The 18,738-nt window shown below is 41.4% G+C and overlaps 2 protein-coding genes across 2 annotated transcripts in view; one reads left to right on the forward strand and one right to left on the reverse strand.

Annotated features, from left to right (window-relative positions):
* Positions 1–3,442, forward strand: part of LOC146389911 (sialoadhesin-like) — a 34,240-nt gene extending 30,798 nt beyond the window's left edge. Inside the window, exons 3-5 of the mRNA XM_084920015.1 lie at positions 2,522–2,798; positions 2,874–3,109; positions 3,192–3,442. Of these exons, the coding sequence (XP_084776141.1) occupies positions 2,522–2,798; positions 2,874–3,109; positions 3,192–3,442 (764 nt within the window). The remainder of the gene's footprint in view (positions 1–2,521; positions 2,799–2,873; positions 3,110–3,191) is intronic.
* Positions 3,443–14,400: 10,958 nt separating this feature from the next.
* LOC146389916 (uncharacterized) lies at positions 14,401–15,396 on the reverse strand. Its single transcript, XM_084920025.1, has 4 exons — positions 15,141–15,396; positions 14,816–15,061; positions 14,581–14,739; positions 14,401–14,501 (listed from the first exon to the last, which is right to left on the reverse strand). The coding sequence occupies exons 1-4, from the start codon at positions 15,394–15,396 to the stop codon at positions 14,401–14,403; spliced, it is 762 nt and encodes a 253-aa protein (XP_084776151.1).
* Between the last annotated feature and the right edge of the window lie 3,342 nt (positions 15,397–18,738).

Genomic DNA, 18,738 nt, shown 5'->3' on the forward strand with positions numbered 1-18,738 from the left:
GCTCACCAATTTAGTTTTCACAGTTCTGATTGTACTCACAGCTCCAGTGCCGATAATCGATACAGGACCAGGCCTCTTATTGTGTCCAGTGGTAGCAGCATGCATTCCTGAACCCGAATTAACCTTCTCCAGCTTGAGACGAGGCTTACCATTTTTCACAACTTTACTCCATTGTGGGGAGCATGTAGAAAGCACTGTCTCAACGGGATCCTCCGTTGTTGCTGTAGTTTCCATATTACGACCTGAGGCTGTCGTCGGAGCCCGATCTTGACCACATAGCAACATCTCCGGACAAAACGCTGACACTGTGCTTGTCCCAGTCCTTGAAGCAGCCAAAGCTCTGGCTTCCTGCCTTCCGCGCGGGCCGCCTTTACTTCGACTCCCCCACCGCTCCTCTGCGTGTTTCCCCAGGGGAAAGTGGGAAGTGGTCCCCGACCCCTGAGCATTCAGCGTAACAGGCTCAGCCGGTACCTCAGGCCGACACTCAAGAACAGTCACACGTTGGTCGACCTCCACAGCATTGGTCATAACTTGCTCGCAGACATCCGCCTGTAGTTTAACTACATGTTTTAAAGCACCCACCTCAGCACACAGCTGGTCCATTCGCTGTAGTAGACAACACACATCCATGCTGGAGTATGTAACAGGCGGCAAATCATCCAGGTGATGAGATACAAATCTTGGGATATTCTCCCCACACTCATTCAGCACTTTAAGACAGAGTTTAATATTGTTGGCGTCTTTATGCTGTCCTTTATATCCAACGCACCGCTGTGAGGTAGTGGGGCAGAGCTCAAACAAAACTTTCTTGGAGGCTTCAATCCCCTCGGATTCAAATGTGTTCGTGGCCAACAACACAATTTCATCCTGACTTAAAGTTTTGATTTTTACAGCAAGGAAATTAAGTAGTTCATCCTCTACAATTACCCTTCCATCAGTTGTTTTATATATCTCTGGTTTTAATCGTGACCGTTTGAAAGTCGGAGATACGTCTGCACCACCACCTGCTACATCCGCCATTATTCTTTGATCGCCTGATGTGAAGAAGCGAACGCTTTGACGTACCCGTGCTTAATGTGCTTCTCGTTTTTTTTATATAAAATGTTATAAAAAAATAAATCAGTTATAATCAAGTGGAGTGAGTGGAAAGACACAACACATTTACACGTGAAGCAATATGTTTCACAACTAAATGGGATCAGCTGCTCATCAATGGTGACATTAGGCCCAGGGTCGTAAAACAGGGGGAGGTGGTGCACACACTTATCCCACACTGTCCTGATGGCAGCTAGCTTGTCTCTCTGCCGTCGAGCTGGTCGGTCATCTCAGTTATCAAAATGGACAATCCTGGAAATTTTGTGGAAGTTTTCCAGAGACATTGATGCACGGAAAGGTTCTTGCCGGTTTTCTGCATCCCACAGGATTCTGTGGATTCCCCTTTGGACCTGAAAACTCCTGCAAGGATAAGAACCCCAAAGTAGGCCTTTGAGGTTCTTAGATGAATTTGGTCCATCTCCTTCCACCTCTCTCCAAAAACACACCTTCCTTCTAGATTACTGCAATCCAGAATAATTTTCTGGATGGAATCTGGGATGAAAAGCTCAAATGAAGACTTGATGTCCTGCACACGAGTAACTGTCAGCCGTGTTGGCCCTGGCTTATCACAGTAACAGCTCTGCAGGGTGGCTAGTTTCTTGGGCAAGAAGACCATTCAATTTCACCATTTATTGACATCCATATTTCTTCACTTGCTGTCTGGTGGGCTTGTTCTGGTCCTGGTGCTGGCTGCAGATGGGGTACTCGTCTTCGTTTTGTTACTAAATGGTGCTCAACCTCATCCTCTTCTTCAAAGTCACTGTCAGACTCTGAATTTTCAGAAATGTGAAATATTCTGAAACCTCTTTGTCAACATCATCATCCGAAGCCCCTCTCTCTTCCAAAATCAATTGGATGGCCCTCGCAGCAGATAATCTTTTGCCATCTTGATCAGTTGTGATAAAGAACCACACTGGCAAAGTCTTATTTATAGTATTATGCCCCTAATTTGCAGGAGGGACAGGGTATGAGAAAATAACATTTGGATCCCTCAAGAAAGAGGGTAAAATGTGTGGGAATGTAAGAGCAGACGGTGTTGATAGTTGAATTTTCAACAATGTTGCAACTTTGTGCAGGAGCAGGAGGGGAAGAAAACACTATCAGCAGCACCAGAAAGGAGGAAGACAGAGTGTAGGAACACAGGACCTACACTTTCAACACTTTTATTAGACCTGGGTCCAGTGGACCCGAACACCTTGTATGTAATGTAAATGCGTGGGGGGAGGTACAGTATGAGGTCATTGAAAATTAGTTCGGATTTATGTTCTTCACAGAAAATAAGCCAAAGCCAATGAATTTCAGGTTGAAAAAATAATTAATTGTTTAATTTTTCTTTTGAAAAAAACTGAAAACGGGTCTCACAGACCCGAACACCATACGAGGGTTAAAAGTGACTCTAAATCCTAAAAATACATTCTCTTCACAGCTCGTCTGACTGTGAGTCCCAGCAGCTCTCAGTTTTTTAAAGGAGACTTTATGTTGCTGAGCTGTGAGGAGGACGACAGCTCTGCTGGATGGACTCTGAGGAGAAACACAAGCAGAAAACAAATGACAGAGAGCGGATCTGGGTGGGGAATATTGACTAATTCTTCCTGTAGCATCAGCTACAGCATCACATGGGACAGTGGAGTTTACTGGTGTGAGTCCAGAGAGGGTCCCATCAGTAACATGGTTAACCTGACAGTCACTGGTAAGCTGAGTGTGTGGAGTTAGTGTTGATGAAGCTGTGTGTAAATGGATGAAACGCTGTAGTTTGTCTCTGTGTTGAGGTGGATCAGTGATCTGCAGAGTCCTGTCCTCCCTGTGATGGAGGGAGATGACGTCACTCTGCTCTGTAAAACAAAGACCACTCCCTCCAACCTCCCAGCTGCTTTCTATAAAGATGGCTCCCTCATCAGGAAGCAGCCTACAGGTCACATGACCATCCAGCATGTTTCCAGGTCTGATGAAGGCCTCTACAAGTGTGACATCAGCAGTCATGGAGAGTCTCCATCCAGCTGGATCACTGTCACAGGTGAGGGGCTTCACTCTGATTTCGCCTTATATTTTTATTTCCATCCACATGTTCACCTGAGCAGTTGGAATTCTCTCTGCAGGTCAAGCTACAGCCACGCCCACCAACTCCCAAATCCTGCCCACCTCCTCAGCTCCTCCCCTTATCTTCACCTCTCTCCGGGTTGCATTCCTGCAGCTCTTTTATCCGGTGATGTTCTGCCTGTACTTCATTTCCACTCTCCTCATGGTGTCTTCATACAGAAGCCGAGGCACAGGTAACATTCTGATGCTAACCCTCCCCAATTACCTATCAAGCGTCTTTCTTTTTGACTCCATTACAAAAAAATTATGATTGCTTCATCTGACAGTAAATAATCTTCTCATCTTAATGACAGCAGCACCACAAACCCATGCTGAGCAGAGACTGGCTACGGGCTGACAGCCATGGTAGACAGTTCCTGTTCCATCAGTCAGACAGCTGTTATCAGGTCGCTGTGACTGAACAATGCATGAAGTCACTGCTTTAATATAAAGCTGAAGTAATCCAAAAAATGCTTTCTATTTTACATTTGCCAACTGTGTGTGTGTTTCATTACTCTGCACTTTTGTACTGCTAACATTTATGGTTTCTCTTATTCAATAAAGTGTAAATGCAGAATTGGACTCTAATTAAATATCATGTTTGGTTTGTTTGGAACAGCATATAAACACTTCTTTTTTCATATCACAGACAATAAAGTTTAGAATTAATTCTTTAAAAACAGAAACAGTCTAGTTGTAATCCTTAGTACAGACCATCTCTCGCCCGTATGGATCAGTTATTTTTTATTATTTCAGGCAATAAAAGATAACACCACAGCTGGACTGTGTTTGTGGATGACAGGTAATGGTGGGTGTTGTTGTTCGCGAGCAGGATCGTCTTTGCTTAGTCTGTGGTTAATAAAAGCAAACACCTCGCATGTTCTTGAGTTTCCTGTTTCTGGTGAAAAAGAGTCAGCTGAAAGTGAAGCTGTGGGGGTTTCACACATGATAAAATCTAAAACGATTGAACAGGTACTTTTTTTTTTAAGTTCGATTCCGTAACAAGAAAACATCCTTCACCTTTAATGAGAGTTCTCCTCAACTTACTTTTTGCTGTCTTAACTTTAGCATCAGTATTGACATTTGGAATAAAACTGTACTTTTATTTTGATAAACTCAACATTTGTTTTTTTTTTTGTTTTTGTTTGTTTCTTTTGTTTTTTCACTGATTCTGACATTAACCAGCTGATAAAATCTCTGTAGTCATCATGTCTGCATCACTGTTTGATTCTCTCACAGCAAAAAAATAAATAAAAACGCGGAAAAATGAAGAAAAATGCCGTAGCAGCGGAAACATTTATCTGCAGCACTAATTTTGCTGCTGCATTTGATCCATTTTATACAAAGAATGTTTTAACAGTCTGCAGTAGCTGTATGTGTATAGTATGTAATATCCAGCTGTAACTGTATGAAAAGCTTTGAGCACAACTCATGTTTTTCACCGAAACATGGTTGAACAACAGCTGCCCGGACAATGCTATCGAGTTAGCAGGACGCCACACACACCGAGCCGACAGGCTAGCAGATGACTCCGGCAAGACCAGAGGTGGAGGTTTGTGCATTTATATTAACAATGCTTGGTGCATGAACTCCACTACTACTGAGAGTCACTGCTCACCTAATGCGGAGTTTTTAATGGTCAAATGCAGACCTTATTATCTCCCCAGAGAACTCACTTCGATCATACTCACTGCCGTGTATATACCCCCCGACGCTAATGCTAGGTTGGCCATGAAAGAACTTTCTGCAGCCATTAACAAACACCAGAATAAACACCCCGAGGCTGCTTTTATTGTTGCTGGCGACTTCAACCACACCAACTTAAAGACAGTCCTCCCCAGATTCCACCAACATGTCTCCTGCCACACCAGAGGAGACAAGACTTTAGACCATGTGTATTCCAATCTGGCTGGAGCCTACAAAGCCACACCCCTCCCCCACATTGGACAATCGGACCATCTCTCCCTGTTCCTCACACCTCGGTATTCACCACTCATCCAACGTGTGAAACCTGCTGTGAGGACAATTAAAGTGTGGCCAGAGGGGACAGACGCAGTGCTCCAGGACAGATTTAAAAACACAGACTGGAATACGTTCACCCACACAGACCTGGACCAGTACGCCTCATCTGTACTGGATTACATCTCCAAAACCACAGACAGTGTCACCACCCAGAAACAGATCACCATGTACCCCAACCAGAAGCCTTGGATGAACCGGGATGTTCGTCTCCTCCTGAAGGCCCGCAACACCGCCTTTAGGTCAGGAGATGCACACGCCTACAGCACAGCCAGGGCTAATCTAAAGAAGGGCATCAAAAAAGCCAAACACCATTACAAAAAGAAGGTAGAAGAACACTTCTCCAACTCCAACCCCCGACGCATGTGGCAAGGACTCCAGACCATCACAGACTACAGGACCACCAAACCCTCCCCCGCATCCTCTGATGTCTCCTTCCTCAACGAGCTCAACAACTTTTATGCTCGTTTTGAGCGAGGGAACCCCACAACCACAACCAAAGCAGACGTGACGCCAGACCACCAACCTCTGACTCTCTCCCCCACCGATGTAGGAGCGGTGCTGAGCAGGATCAATGTCCACAAGGCTGCAGGCCCTGATGGCATACCCGGGCGTGTTCTCAGAGCGTGTTCTGGGGAGCTTGCAGGAGTGCTGACAGACATATTCAACCTGTCCTTGGCCCACGCTGTGGTACCGGCCTGCTTCAAATCCACCTCCATCGTCCCGATACCCAAAAACTCCAACCCATCTTGCCTCAATGACTACCGCCCAGTAGCACTCACCCCCATCATCACTAAGTGCTTAGAGCAGCTGGTCCTAGCACACTTAAAATCCTGTCTCCCCCCCACCCTGGACCCCCACCAATTCGCATACCGCCAGAACAGGAGCACAGAGGATGCAGTCTCCATCGCACTGCACTCTGTCCTCTCACACCTGGACAACAACAACACCTACGCCAGAATGCTGTTTATAGACTTCAGTTCAGCGTTCAATACAATCCACCCCTCACAACTCATCAGGAAACTGACAGACCTGGGCATCAGTTCCCTCATCTGCAAATGGTTACTGGATTTCCTGACCAACCGCCCCCAACATGTCCGGCTGGATAACCACTGCTCATCTACCATCACAATGAACACCGGTGTACCACAAGGCTGTGTGATGAGCCCCTTCCTCTACTCCCTCTTCACCCATGACTGCAGACCTGCTGATGGTTCCAACACCATCATTAAGTTTGCAGATGACACCACGGTGATTGGCCTCATCAGTGACAACGATGAGGCCGCCTACAGGGAGGAGGTGGATCGTCTGGCTGAGTGGTGCGACACAAACAACCTGCTGCTTAACACCGAGAAGACCAAGGAGCTCATCGTGGACTACAGGAGGAATGCTGACCCACATCCACCCATCCACATTAAGGGGACGGCTGTGGAGCGTGTGAGCAGCTTCAAGTTCCTGGGAGTCCACATCTCCGAGGATCTCACCTGGACAACCAACTGCTCCAAGCTGGTCAAGAAGGCTCACCAGCGCCTCTTCTTCTTGAGGACTCTGAGGAAGAACCACCTGTCCTCAGACATCCTGGTGAACTTCTATCGTTGCACCATCGAGAGCATCCTGACCAACTGTATAACAGTCTGGCACGGGAACTGCTCTGCCTCGGACCGGAAGGCGTTGCAGAGGGTCGTGAAAACTGCCCAGCGCATCGCCGGAGCACCACTTCCTGCCATAAAAGACATCTACAGGAAGCGGTGTCTGAAAAGGGCTGGGAAAATCATCAGAGACCCCAGTCACCCATCACATGGACTCTTCACCCTCCTGCCCTCTGGGAGGCGCTACAGGAGCCTCCGGACTAAGACCACCAGGTACCGGAACAGCTTCTTCCCCACAGCTGTTAGACTCCTGAACTCTGCCTCCTGACATCTGACCCACCTTAACACATGGACTGAACATACACACACCACAACCACCTACACACACACACAATGGACAACTGTACCCTCAAACACACAATAATAACATGGACTGAACCACCACTCACAACCACTAGCACTTTATATAGATACTGTAGAAATTATCCACATATCTAATTTATCTTAACTGCACTACTGTATAGCTCTGTAAATAATCATTCTGTACATACGATAATTTTTAACCCTACAACTGTTTACAACTTGCATAGTTCCCATTTCTGTATAACTATATATCTCAGATTTCTGTAAAGTTATTTATTTCATATTCTGTATAGTTTTTCATATTTATATCCTGTTCATAGCCTGTACATAGCTTGTACTCACTACAGCCTGTACATACCTATAGTTATAGAATATTCACAACATACTTCATACCGTGTACATTATAACATACCATAATAGACCCATTTCTGTAATATACTTACATATCTATATTATTGCTAATATATATTGTAATATATCTATATCACTAAAGCACTTCTGGATGGATGCAAACTGCATTTCGTTGCCCTGTACCTGTGCATGTGCAATGACAATAAAGTTGAATTCTAATTCTAATTCTAATTCTAGATATATTTAGACAAATATTGTGTTCTGTTCCTGGGATGCTGTGAAGCATGGATCGATATAGAATGAGCCCAAAAAAGTGAAACCTGAGAGGAAATGCCTCAGAGCCACGTCTGTTTACATTAAAGCGCTAGTGGAAGGCAGCTGCATGTGACACTGAAAATTAAACTTTATTGCACTCTGTTACCTGAAGCAGTGAAAACAAACATAAGAATTGGGTTTTTACTTTCCCTTTCTTAAAATCAGGCTGTCCCTCATATATAAGATTAATGCTGAGAACATTTCCACACAGGTGACTGAGGACACAGATCCACCTTGGAAATTCTAGTCAGTACAAAAAGGATTAATCAAGCGTAAATCAGACACTTTGACTATTTTGAAAATATGAATTTAGTGCAGTAGATTTCAGAATGTCGTGTGTAAGTATTTAAGTAACCTTTAAGTAAGTAACATTTTCATTAAACCTGGGTTTGATGAAGAGAAACAACCCCACTCTAGTAAAGGTTGAAGAAGTGAAGCAACTTCTTTTACTCAAGAAAAAGTGAAGGCTCTGAAACGTACTCAAAGTAAAAAGTCGCTCCTTGAAGAAAAATTCTAAGCATTTGAATAGCAACTATACGTTGTGCTATATTATTATAATATAAGATTAGTACATAAGGAAAAAAGAAAAAAAAAAATACAAAAATTATTCAAATTTAAATTCTAACTCTAATGAATGAACTTAGGAAACTTAGAAGACAACTAAATGGGCAACGCCACCTGGGAGGGGGCGGTTCCACCCCAAGAAATATTACATTATCCAGTGCAAAAAGTTGTATAGTTGCAAAAGCACACATGCTCATTATTGACAAGGCAGAGGTGTGGTGAGTCAATTCAAATAAGTTTATTAAATAAAATAACTGAAAACAATATGGAGAGCAAGAAAAGAAAACAGCAAATTAAGTAGCAGGACATTTAATTTTAATTAATTTTAAATTTATTTTAATTTTTACTTAAAATGCATCTGAACAAAATGGCTAATGTGGTTGAAGACAGGCCACAGGCAATCTACAGGGAGGAGTGCCCATAGAGTGCTACCAGTTACTCACCCATGATGTCGCATTGCAATTCTTACTGCAGCTTAAATGGGACTTTATACTCAAATCTTAGTGTTTACACTCGCACATATAACAGGGAACCTTACCAAGTATGCTGGCGCCCTCCAGCAAGCATCCATGTCTCTACAAACAAACAGAAAAAGTAAAATAAACCTGTAAAGAAAGCAAAAAAACGCCCTCTGGGAAAAGCTTCACTGTCACTGAGGTTTTGGCACAACTCTTTGACAGTGAAAGTGACATAGAGGAGAAAGTGTCAGAGACAGAGGATTGTGTTGAGGAGGACCCTGATTTTAAGGAATTCTCATCTGACGAGAATGAGAGTGCTGACCCTCACGCTCTCACACACTCTCTGTGCGTCCTGTGTACACTAGTGCAGACAAAAAACTTGATTGTTGGACAACTGTTCCATGTTCTGATTATTCAACTGATGTTCTCATTATTTTCTGTTTCACAAATGGTTGAATTTCATCCCAAATATGTACCATCCCCTCAGAAAATAAAAAATATAACCCCCCCCCCCCCCCCCCCCCAAACAAACAAACAAACAAAAACCAACAACATAATTAAGGTGGATTTCTGGTTCCTCACTGAATGGAGTCCAGTTGTTTCCTGAGGCTGATGAAGTCATTCCTCAAGTGTCAAAGTGAAATCAGTGATATCTGTTGAGTGTTGCTGAATGCCACTTGTTATCTATCTGTCCTCAGGTCATCTTTCTCTGCTCAGCAGGAGGAAACTTTATCTGGAAAAAACTGTTAGACATTTGAGAAAGTGCTGGATGCTCTGAATCCTGACTCTGTTTGTGTTTTTTGTAGATCACAAAACCAACAACAGCAGCAACAAGCACCATAAAAACACTCAGACCGACGATCAGTCCAACAGATCCATCCTCTGTGTGTCCTCCTGTCTGACCTGCAGGTGAGAAACACCTTCGGAGGACCCACGTTCCTGTCTGTTGACCCAGCGTTTTGAGTTTTAGTTTATTTGGATGATATGTTTGAGTTCTTTTGGGTAGAAAACACAAAGGGAAACTAATAAACAACTGAGCTACCCTAAAGAACTCAAACATATCATCCAAATAAACTAAAACTCAAAACGCTGGGTCAACAGACCCAGGAACGTGACAACCCAGTCTTCATGGTCTACGTGGGCTTGGTCCTCCGAAGGCTGAGAAGGCTTGAAGTGCGAAGCTGTGAAATGGGATGGTCTAGCCTTTAGATATGCATCACTGCTGTCTTGGTGGAGTTAAACTCAGCCGTCTGCTCCTTACTATCTAATATATAACAGGACACTGGAGAAAATTCTACCATCTCACGCTATTGTTTAATCAGTTTTCTGTTTGGAGTTTATGAAAACTGTAACTTTAATCGCAGCCAAACCAATTTACTGATCAACAAATAAAACACTGAAAAACAAACAATAATATTTTTATGTTATCTATGTTAAAAGAATGTGCCAGTAGTTCACTGTTCTCGCCGGCTCTACTGAGCCTTGACCTCCCAGTCAGTTATCGATCTGGTGGGTAACAGACATCTCTAAAAATGTCGAAGCACTTTTGCAAATATGTGATATCTTGATAAATCGAGCAGATATTTGAAGTTTACACAGCTACTTTGTCGCCTGAAAATATGTTAATTGTTTATTCTGTGACCCAGAAAGAGTAATATAATAAACTCTTTAGCTGTGCTCCTCCGCCATTGCCGTGTTTGAAAAGTATTTTTATATTATAATAAATTTTTTTATAAATAATAATTTAATTAATAATGTACTGAACAGAGTAATAATAGTAATATTACAACTAAGTAGCTGCCACCATTGTTGGAAACAGGAATTGGCTGGGCCGCACTATGAATTATGGGATATGTTGGGCCATGAAGGAAACACTCGACCCATCCTTCAAATTCAGGGAAATGAAGGACAGATTTGTGGGCCGCATTTGGAGCAGGCTGTGAATTGGGGCAGCCTTTGTCGCGTCGCTGTGATGTAATCGGCCTACAAATGCAGCCTTTGAAGGATGCAGCCCCTGAATTGAGACACAGCAACTGTTTTGATGTGTCTCTTCTCTGGTAAACTTTTCCTTTTTTCTCATGTCACATGATATTATTTTTCCCATATTATTGTTCAAACATGTATTTTGATGTTTTGTTATGAACATTGATGTTTAATAACAAGTTAATAATAATACATTCAGTAAATTCCATATGTCCATTAGAAATGTAAGAATAATTCGATCATTTCAGTTCATTTCTTTGAATTCAAGCTTACACAAAGCTTCAACTTTCTTCCCCATCGTGATGCTCTGATTGACGTTTAGCAGGTTCGCTTGACCATGCGCACTTTCTAACTGCATTGAGTAGCTGTCATTTGATTGGTTGATTAGATATTTGTATTTACAATATTTTTTTATTTTATTTTTTATTTATTTATTTAGAAAGAGGGGCAATGCATATTAATGAACATTTTAACAATGTAAATATGTCAGATTATAGCCTTGGGCTAATTTCCATCTACAAGTGACCAGAGTGAGATTCCTGCAGGACACTAAGGATTAAAGACTTAAGAGTCTCAAAGGAAGCTGACACCTGACCTTACTGCTGAAAATGAAACTTCATAGATCTGTCAAAAGGCACAGATGTAATCTCTTGATCTTGAAAAAGCCAAAATGTAGATGCTTTTATAGCTCCCTGAAAACAAGTGGCAATAATGTCTAATTGAATCCTCCATAAAATGGAGGCGTTTTAGAGATTTGTGAAACAACCAGCAGGTGGCAGCAAATCACCTTTTTAGTGTAGTCAGACTGTTGTTCACAATTAACCCTTACATAGTGACAACTAAGTTGTGTTTTGACATTTGAAATTTGACATTAAAAATTTGATTTTTTTTTTGCCCCTCCGGTGGTCCTCCTTGGGCTCTCGCACTCTGGGGCCTCTGGATGTCTTGGGCCTGGATCTCCTCCATGCCTGCTTCATGCCCTGGGGGATGGGGCTATGGCTCTCTACATCCTCTTGCAGACCATTACATGGGGAAACCATTTGAATACAAGCGCGCTGATCCACACAGGTGTGCACACGGGTGTTCACTGTTCATAGACATAAACTACACCTTTATTGGCTGCTATTTCCAAGCACATTGTGCGCTGTTGGCTTGCTACACAGCAACATTCAATATTTAGTATTTACTGCTGTTTACACTTAGCTAGGTTAAGGTGATGGTGTTGTGTTTAGTATGTTGCTCTGTTTTTTTTTTTTTGCTTGTTTTCTCTTCTTTTTCTCTCAACAGGTGATCCAGGAGATTTTTTTTCTCTTCTTTCTCTTTTTAAGTGCCCTTTCTCACTGTCCCTCTCCCCTTCTGTTTTTCTTTTCCTTCCTCTTTCTTTCTCCCTTTTCTATCTCTCAGTCATGTCTGTCCCGCCTGTAACAACTGAAAATAAAATAAAATAAATAATAACAACAAAGGTCGATCAAATGGACCAATAGGCAAGACCGTGATGATCCATTTGGCAAAGTAAATCCATTGGGTCTCCTCGTTGGTCTTCAGACAACAATTCTGACGGCTAAAGAACCAAATGGGAGATGGGCAGAAAGAATAATAATAATAATTTTGTCGTACAAGTTATACACATTTGTTCACTGTGGCCGTTCAGGGTTCGACCCTAAGTGTTCGGATGGATTTTAGATCTGCCAGTGTGAGCCAAACCCAGGAAAGTCTTGGCTTTATGAAATCTAAATTTATAAACTATAAGATTACAAAATCATCTAAGCTGCCATTTCAGTGAGTGTGGGAAACAAATCCCTCATATGCAAGGTTTCCTGCCACTGCTAATTATAAAGGGCAGTTATGAAGATTGATTGTTTTAAGATACAGCCATGAGGACAGTTTAATGATTGTGACCAGTGGTTACATAAGAAATCTCAGCAGTTCCACAGTTTGAGACCATTTTCAGTTTGAATGAAATATATTTAAACAATCATGGCTATGTTTTCATATCTATTGAATGACATGTTTTTCTCCAATAACAAGAGAACCACAATCTCCCTGCTCTCGTAGAAACTAGGATTAATCATCCATTTATTAATATCAGATTATTTATCAACATCAGAGAGGCTGCTTTTTTATACACAGAGTCCAACATCTCCAACATGAGTCAGTGAAATGGACTAATTAAGACCAAGAAAGAAACATTGAAACCAGAGAAGTGACATCTATCAGACATTTATCACATAAATATTTCAGAATAAATGAGGCTTCAGCTTTTCACAGAAAACAAAACAAAACAAGAAACAAACAAACAAAAACCCAGCTGAGCTCAAAGGTCCACATGTCAGCTTTCAACTCATTTCAGCTTCGTAGATTCAGCCACTCACTGTGTTTATTATTTTACACGATAAAATGTAATTTTGATATAAACAACCATATAAACACAACAGTTTTCTGATTATTACAGATACAAACACTTTTTATTTAATACTCTTTCACAGGGTTCATAAAAGACATAGTTTAGTGTCTTTTACATGCTTAACGAAGATAATTAACATCATTTCTAAAAGAAAGTGAGACCTCAGAATACACAAAACCTTACTTATCCAAACCGTTATTTGTTAGATTTGCCTTTAAGACTGCAGAAATACACACAAGAAATCTGTAACTCATAATGAATGAACAGAAACTTAAAATGCCGTATTTTTCAGACTACAAAGCACACCGGATTATAAAGCACAATATCAATGAACGGGTCTATTTTCATAAATAAAGCACATTAAGCGAAACAAAACAGTCAGCATGTCTCTTAACAGATTCCATTTTGGGGCCCTTATACAAACAATAATATTATGTTGAAGCACAGTACGTATTACTCCACGAGGTTCCTGACTACAGTTGCCACAATGCACCAACAATCCATCAAGCGGTGCAGCTTCATAGCTTATCAAAGTTGTACTAAAACGTCTTTTGTCAGATTTTTTAGCGCCGTGTACTACATGAAATCGGTTAGAAGTCAGCAAGCACGACCAGAATTCATACATAAGGCGCACTGTCCATTTTTGAGAAAATTACAGGATTTTATGTGCGCCTTATGGTCCGAAAAATACAGTAACTAAAAAGCCCAAAAAGAGACAAATGCAGAGTTCTTAATTTACTTATGTAGTTTATGTTAGAGAGAATTAAGGCGTACCAATGGACGGGCTGTGTTTTAATATGAAGCATGGACCAAAATCCCCGTTAATGTGTATAAAATATTCCATGAAATAACTATGATTGGTATACAATGTTAAGAAGGGTCCACAGCGATGGGTGGTGCTGCAGATGCTTGATAGGATGTTTGTTATGAGGAGTGCTGCAGGCAGAGCTCAGAGCAAACACACCACAGATGGCTGAAGTAAAGCCACAGCAAAATTCCCATTGCAGAGAAATGTGCCACTCAAAGTCTGCAGGCTTTGATGCATTCGAGTCTGTAGAAAAATGTAGGGCAGCAGAGAGGTGCCTGTGTGGGTTTCCTCTCAGCCTAAAGATGTGAATGTTACAGTAGCTGGTGTTTCTGGCTGTAGGTGTGATTATTGTCATGATGATGAACGTTGTGCGGCTCAGAACTGATGCTCAGTGGTCACCACTAGAATGTCACTACAGTCCTCAGTCAATCTTTGCCCAGCTTGGGTTGTCGTTGCCATAGAAATTGGGTCATTTCCTGTCACATTAGGTAATCAGACTTTTTTAAATGAGGTAAAAGCATTTTAAATTGAGAGGTAATAAAATCAGAAGGTTACCTGCAGCTCTACGTCGATATAAAGATGCCATGAGGAGCGTAGAGATGAAGTATGGACAAAAGACAAGCAGGCGGAAGAGCACTCTGAACACAAGGTGGGGGGAGTGGGTATGAGGGGACAGTGTTAAAGATGGGGGGAGGATTGTAGCTGTCTGTTTACCTGTAAAGAGAATCCAAATAATCAAATAATTATATGGATAAAATAAGAGATGAAATGCAAGAGAGAAGCTCCTCACCTGTGACAGTGATCCAGCTGGATGAAGACTCTCCATGACCGCTGATGTCACACTTGTAGAGGCCTTCATCAGACCTGGAAACATGCTGGATGGTCATGTGACCTGTAGGCTGCTTCCTGATGAGGGAGCCATCTTTATAGAAAGCAGCTGGGAGGTTGGAGGGAGTGGTCTTTGTTTTACAGAGCAGAGTGACGTCATCTCCCTCCATCACACGGAGGACAGGACTCTGCAGGATCACTGATCCACCTCAACACAGAGACAAACTGCAGCATTTCATCCATTTACACACAGCTTCATCAACACTAACTCCACACACTCAGCTTACCAGTGACTGTCAGGTTAACCATGTTACTGATGGGACCCTCTCTGGACTCACACCAGTAAACTCCACTGTCCAATGAGATGATGTGACTAACGATGCAGGAAGAACCAGCTGATCCTCCCCAGTCAGTTCCACACTGACTGCTTTTTTCTTTGCTTGTGTTTCTCCTCAGAGTCCATCCAGCAGAGCTGGGAATAAGACCCCAATATGCTTGCTGAGTATGAACCATCGCATCAAACTCGGAGGTGTTGATTCTCATTCCCACTGCTTCATACTCAGCTGTGAAAACCTCTAGTGTGAGCTGATAACGCTAACAGCATCACATCATCTGCATAAAGCATAGATGAGATTCTGACCCAACAAGTCAGACTTACAGTTGGAAATGTGGACAAAGCTCTCATTGCTGTTCTAAAGGGACTAAATGGCCTGTAGAATCACCTCCTTCAAAATCACCAGATGGAGTTGGGTTGAATGAATTCTCTAAGTCCACAAACTACATGTAGACAGGTTCAAGGTTACACGATCAGGACCAAAACACTTTTCTTCCTGAATTTGTGGAAAAACAAAGTACAAGAACAGAAAGTGTCTTCTCTCTAAAAAATGAAGATGTTAGCATGGTTTATCTTTGCAATGTTGCATCCAAACAAACCACAAGATTTCCAGAAGAATGTCCTTTATACAGATGACACCAAAGTGTCATAGCCAACTGTAGATTAGATGGCGGGCTCGTGATTTGGGTTAGTCTGCTGATACAGGACCAAAGTATTCCAATCCAACTTTATTTATACAGCACTTTAAAACAACAAAGTTGACCAGAGTGCTTTCCAATAATAAAACAGATAAAAGTTAAAAACCATACACTAAGCAGACAAAGAAATAAATATAAATAACAGTAAAATAAGTACATAAATGAAAATGATTAAAAATAAATCAGTATCAGTATATATATTAAATATTAAAACATAAGTAAAATAGACATATAAAATAAATATAAAAATATACAATGAATAAAATTAACAAAATAAAAAAGATTAAGAGCCACAACTGCCTAAAAAACTGACTACAAACTGACTCTGGTACTACTCCTAAAAAGCCTTTGAAAAAAGGGTGTTTTTAAAAGTGATTTAAACATTTCAAGTGTTGGTGCCAGCCTAATATGGAGGGGCAGTTTATTCCATATTTTGGGGGCCACAACAGCAAAAGCTCGGTCCTCCCGGTGTTTCAGTCTCGACATGGGGACAGCAAGGAGTGACTGGTCAGTTGATCTGAGAGACCTTTGTGGAGTGTATCCGTGTAGAAGGTCTGACAGGTAAGGAGCCAGGCCATTTAAAACTTTAAAAGCAAACAATAAAATTTTTAAATGAATTCTAAAATGGACAGGCAACCAGTGTAAGGAGGCAAGAACAGGGGTAATGTGCTCACGTTTGCGTGTCCCTGTCAACAGGCGAGCAGCAGCATTCTGGACCATTTGCAAGTGTGATAGTGAAGCCTGATCAATACCAATATAAAGTCCATTACAATAATCAAGGCGAGTGGTCACAAATGCGTGTAAAACTCTCTCCAAGTCACAAAAAGAAATAAAAGGTTTTACATTAGAGAACTTCCTCAGCTGAAAAAAGTCATTTCTCACCACTGTATTTATCCTTCCATTTTAAGAGCTGTGTCAATTTTTACTCCAAGGTTGGTAACAATTGGTTTGACACAGGAAGAGAGGGCCCAAGTCAGATGGAGGGACACCAGGGCCACTCAGCCCAAATATAATGACCTCTGTCTTCTTTTCATTAAAATTTACAAAATTCAGAGCCAGCCATGCTCTGATATCTTTAAGACATTCTAAAATAGGCCTGAGGGGCTTAGGGTCACTGTGTTTCAGGGGTAAATAAATTTGGCAGTTGTCTGCATAAAAATGAAATGGAACTTTATGTTTTTTAATAGTATGGCCAAGGGGAAGTAAATAAATGCTTAAAAGAATTAGGGTAATTAGGCCATAGGGTGGATCCTTGGGGTACACTACATAGGAGGGGGTCGGAAAATGAATAGAATTTACCAAGTGAGACAGAGAAACTTCTGTCAGACAGGTATGACTTGAACCACTCCAAGGCAGTGCCTCCAATTCCAAAATGATGTTCTAGGCAAGAAATCAAAATGTTGTGATCTACTGTATCAAAAGCTGCTGTGAGATCCAAAAGCACAAGTAAAACAGAACTCCCAGAGTCAGCAGTTTGTAAGACATCGTTAAAAACTCTCAAAGGTGCAGACTCTGTGTTGTGAAGTGCTTTAAAACCTGACTGAAATACCTCAAACATGTTTTGATTGTTTAAAAAAGTCTGCAACTGTGAAGACACTACTTTTTCCTAAATTTTGGAAACAAAAGGAAGCTTTGAAATAGGTCTGAAATTACACAACAAAGAGGCATTCAGGCCAGAGTGTTTTAGCAGAGGCTGGACCACTGCCTGTTTAAAAGTTACAGGTACATTGCCTAAAGTCAGGCTGCTGTTTATAAGCCTTTGAATATAAGGTCAAATAGTGCCCCAAACATTTTTTACAAATCGAGGGGGAAGGACATCACTGGGAGAGCCAGACTTGATTTGGGTGACAATTTTACCCAGATAAGACAGAGACACAGGTTCAAAATGGCTAAAAACTGCCAAAGGTGTAAAAATAACAGAAGGGTCATAGGAAGGGGGTAAGATATGTGCTCTAATAGTTAAAATCTTGTCAACAAAGAAATTTAAAAAAGCTTTACAAGTTTCAGCAGAAGCTTCTGTACAGTTGGATTGGGGAGTGTTAATAACAGAGTTTAAAATAAAAAGTATTCTAGAGTAAAATGTGAGGCCATCTCTCTGACAGTTAAAGCTTGGCTCAAAATGGGTCACTCAACAGGACAATGGTCCCAACCACAACAAATCAAGATAATAGCTGAAAAATAAAAGAATCAATGTGATGCACAGCCCCAGTCAAAGTTCAGACCTCAACCTGACTGAAATGCTGTGGTGAGCTAAGAGAGCTTTGCATAAACAGATGCCCTGCTAACCTCAATGAAGTGAAGTGACATTGTAAAGGAAAATGGGCCGTAGAGATGTGAGAGACTGATAATGTCATGAAGGAAAGTTACCGCTGCTTAAGGTTGTTCAAGGTACTGAATCGTGGCAGTGTAGTTAGTTGCACAGAGAGCTATGAAAGTTGTACTTTTCATGTATTATTGAGCAGTTATAAGTGATTATGTCCTGTCCAGCTGCAACATTAAAGTGACACACACGTTAATAAATCAATCATTAACAACACTGTGGATTTCATTCCGTGCAAGAAGGACATTATTTTAAATACTTTAAGGATATTTTTAGTCTTTTAAAGAGTCTTAATGTTTCTTCCACTACTTTGTTAACAGTTATTTAACACTAATTGACCCTCCGACTTAATCTTTAGCTGAAAAAAAACCATGGGTAAACAACCTGGTTCGAAATCAAACTGGATGTTTGTGAAGGAGAAACAGACTTTAGAACTCTTTATAGATAGATAATCATTACAATGTACTTACAGAGCTGCCACAGCAGAGATTACAGTGCAGTTGGTCTGTTTTCCACCTCGTCGGTAACTAATG

This window comes from Perissodus microlepis, chromosome 3, assembly GCF_051167445.1.
Source record: "Perissodus microlepis isolate ML-2025 ecotype Zambia chromosome 3, ASM5116744v1, whole genome shotgun sequence".
Lineage (NCBI taxonomy): Eukaryota > Metazoa > Chordata > Actinopteri > Cichliformes > Cichlidae > Perissodus > Perissodus microlepis.

What these genes read in the sequence shown, in the direction of transcription:
- LOC146389916 (XM_084920025.1), bottom strand. Translation starts at nt 15,396, where the DNA reads ATGAGAATCAACACCTCCGAGTTTGATGCGATGGTTCATACTCAGCAA. An exon ending in GGTTAACCTGACAGTCACTG is followed by an intron (nt 15,062 to 15,140) that starts GTAAGCTGAGTG and finishes CTCTGTGTTGAG; the next exon opens with GTGGATCAGTGATCCTGCAG. An exon ending in ATATCGACGTAGAGCTGCAG is followed by an intron (nt 14,502 to 14,580) that starts GTAACCTTCTGA and finishes CTAATGTGACAG; the next exon opens with GAAATGACCCAATTTCTATG.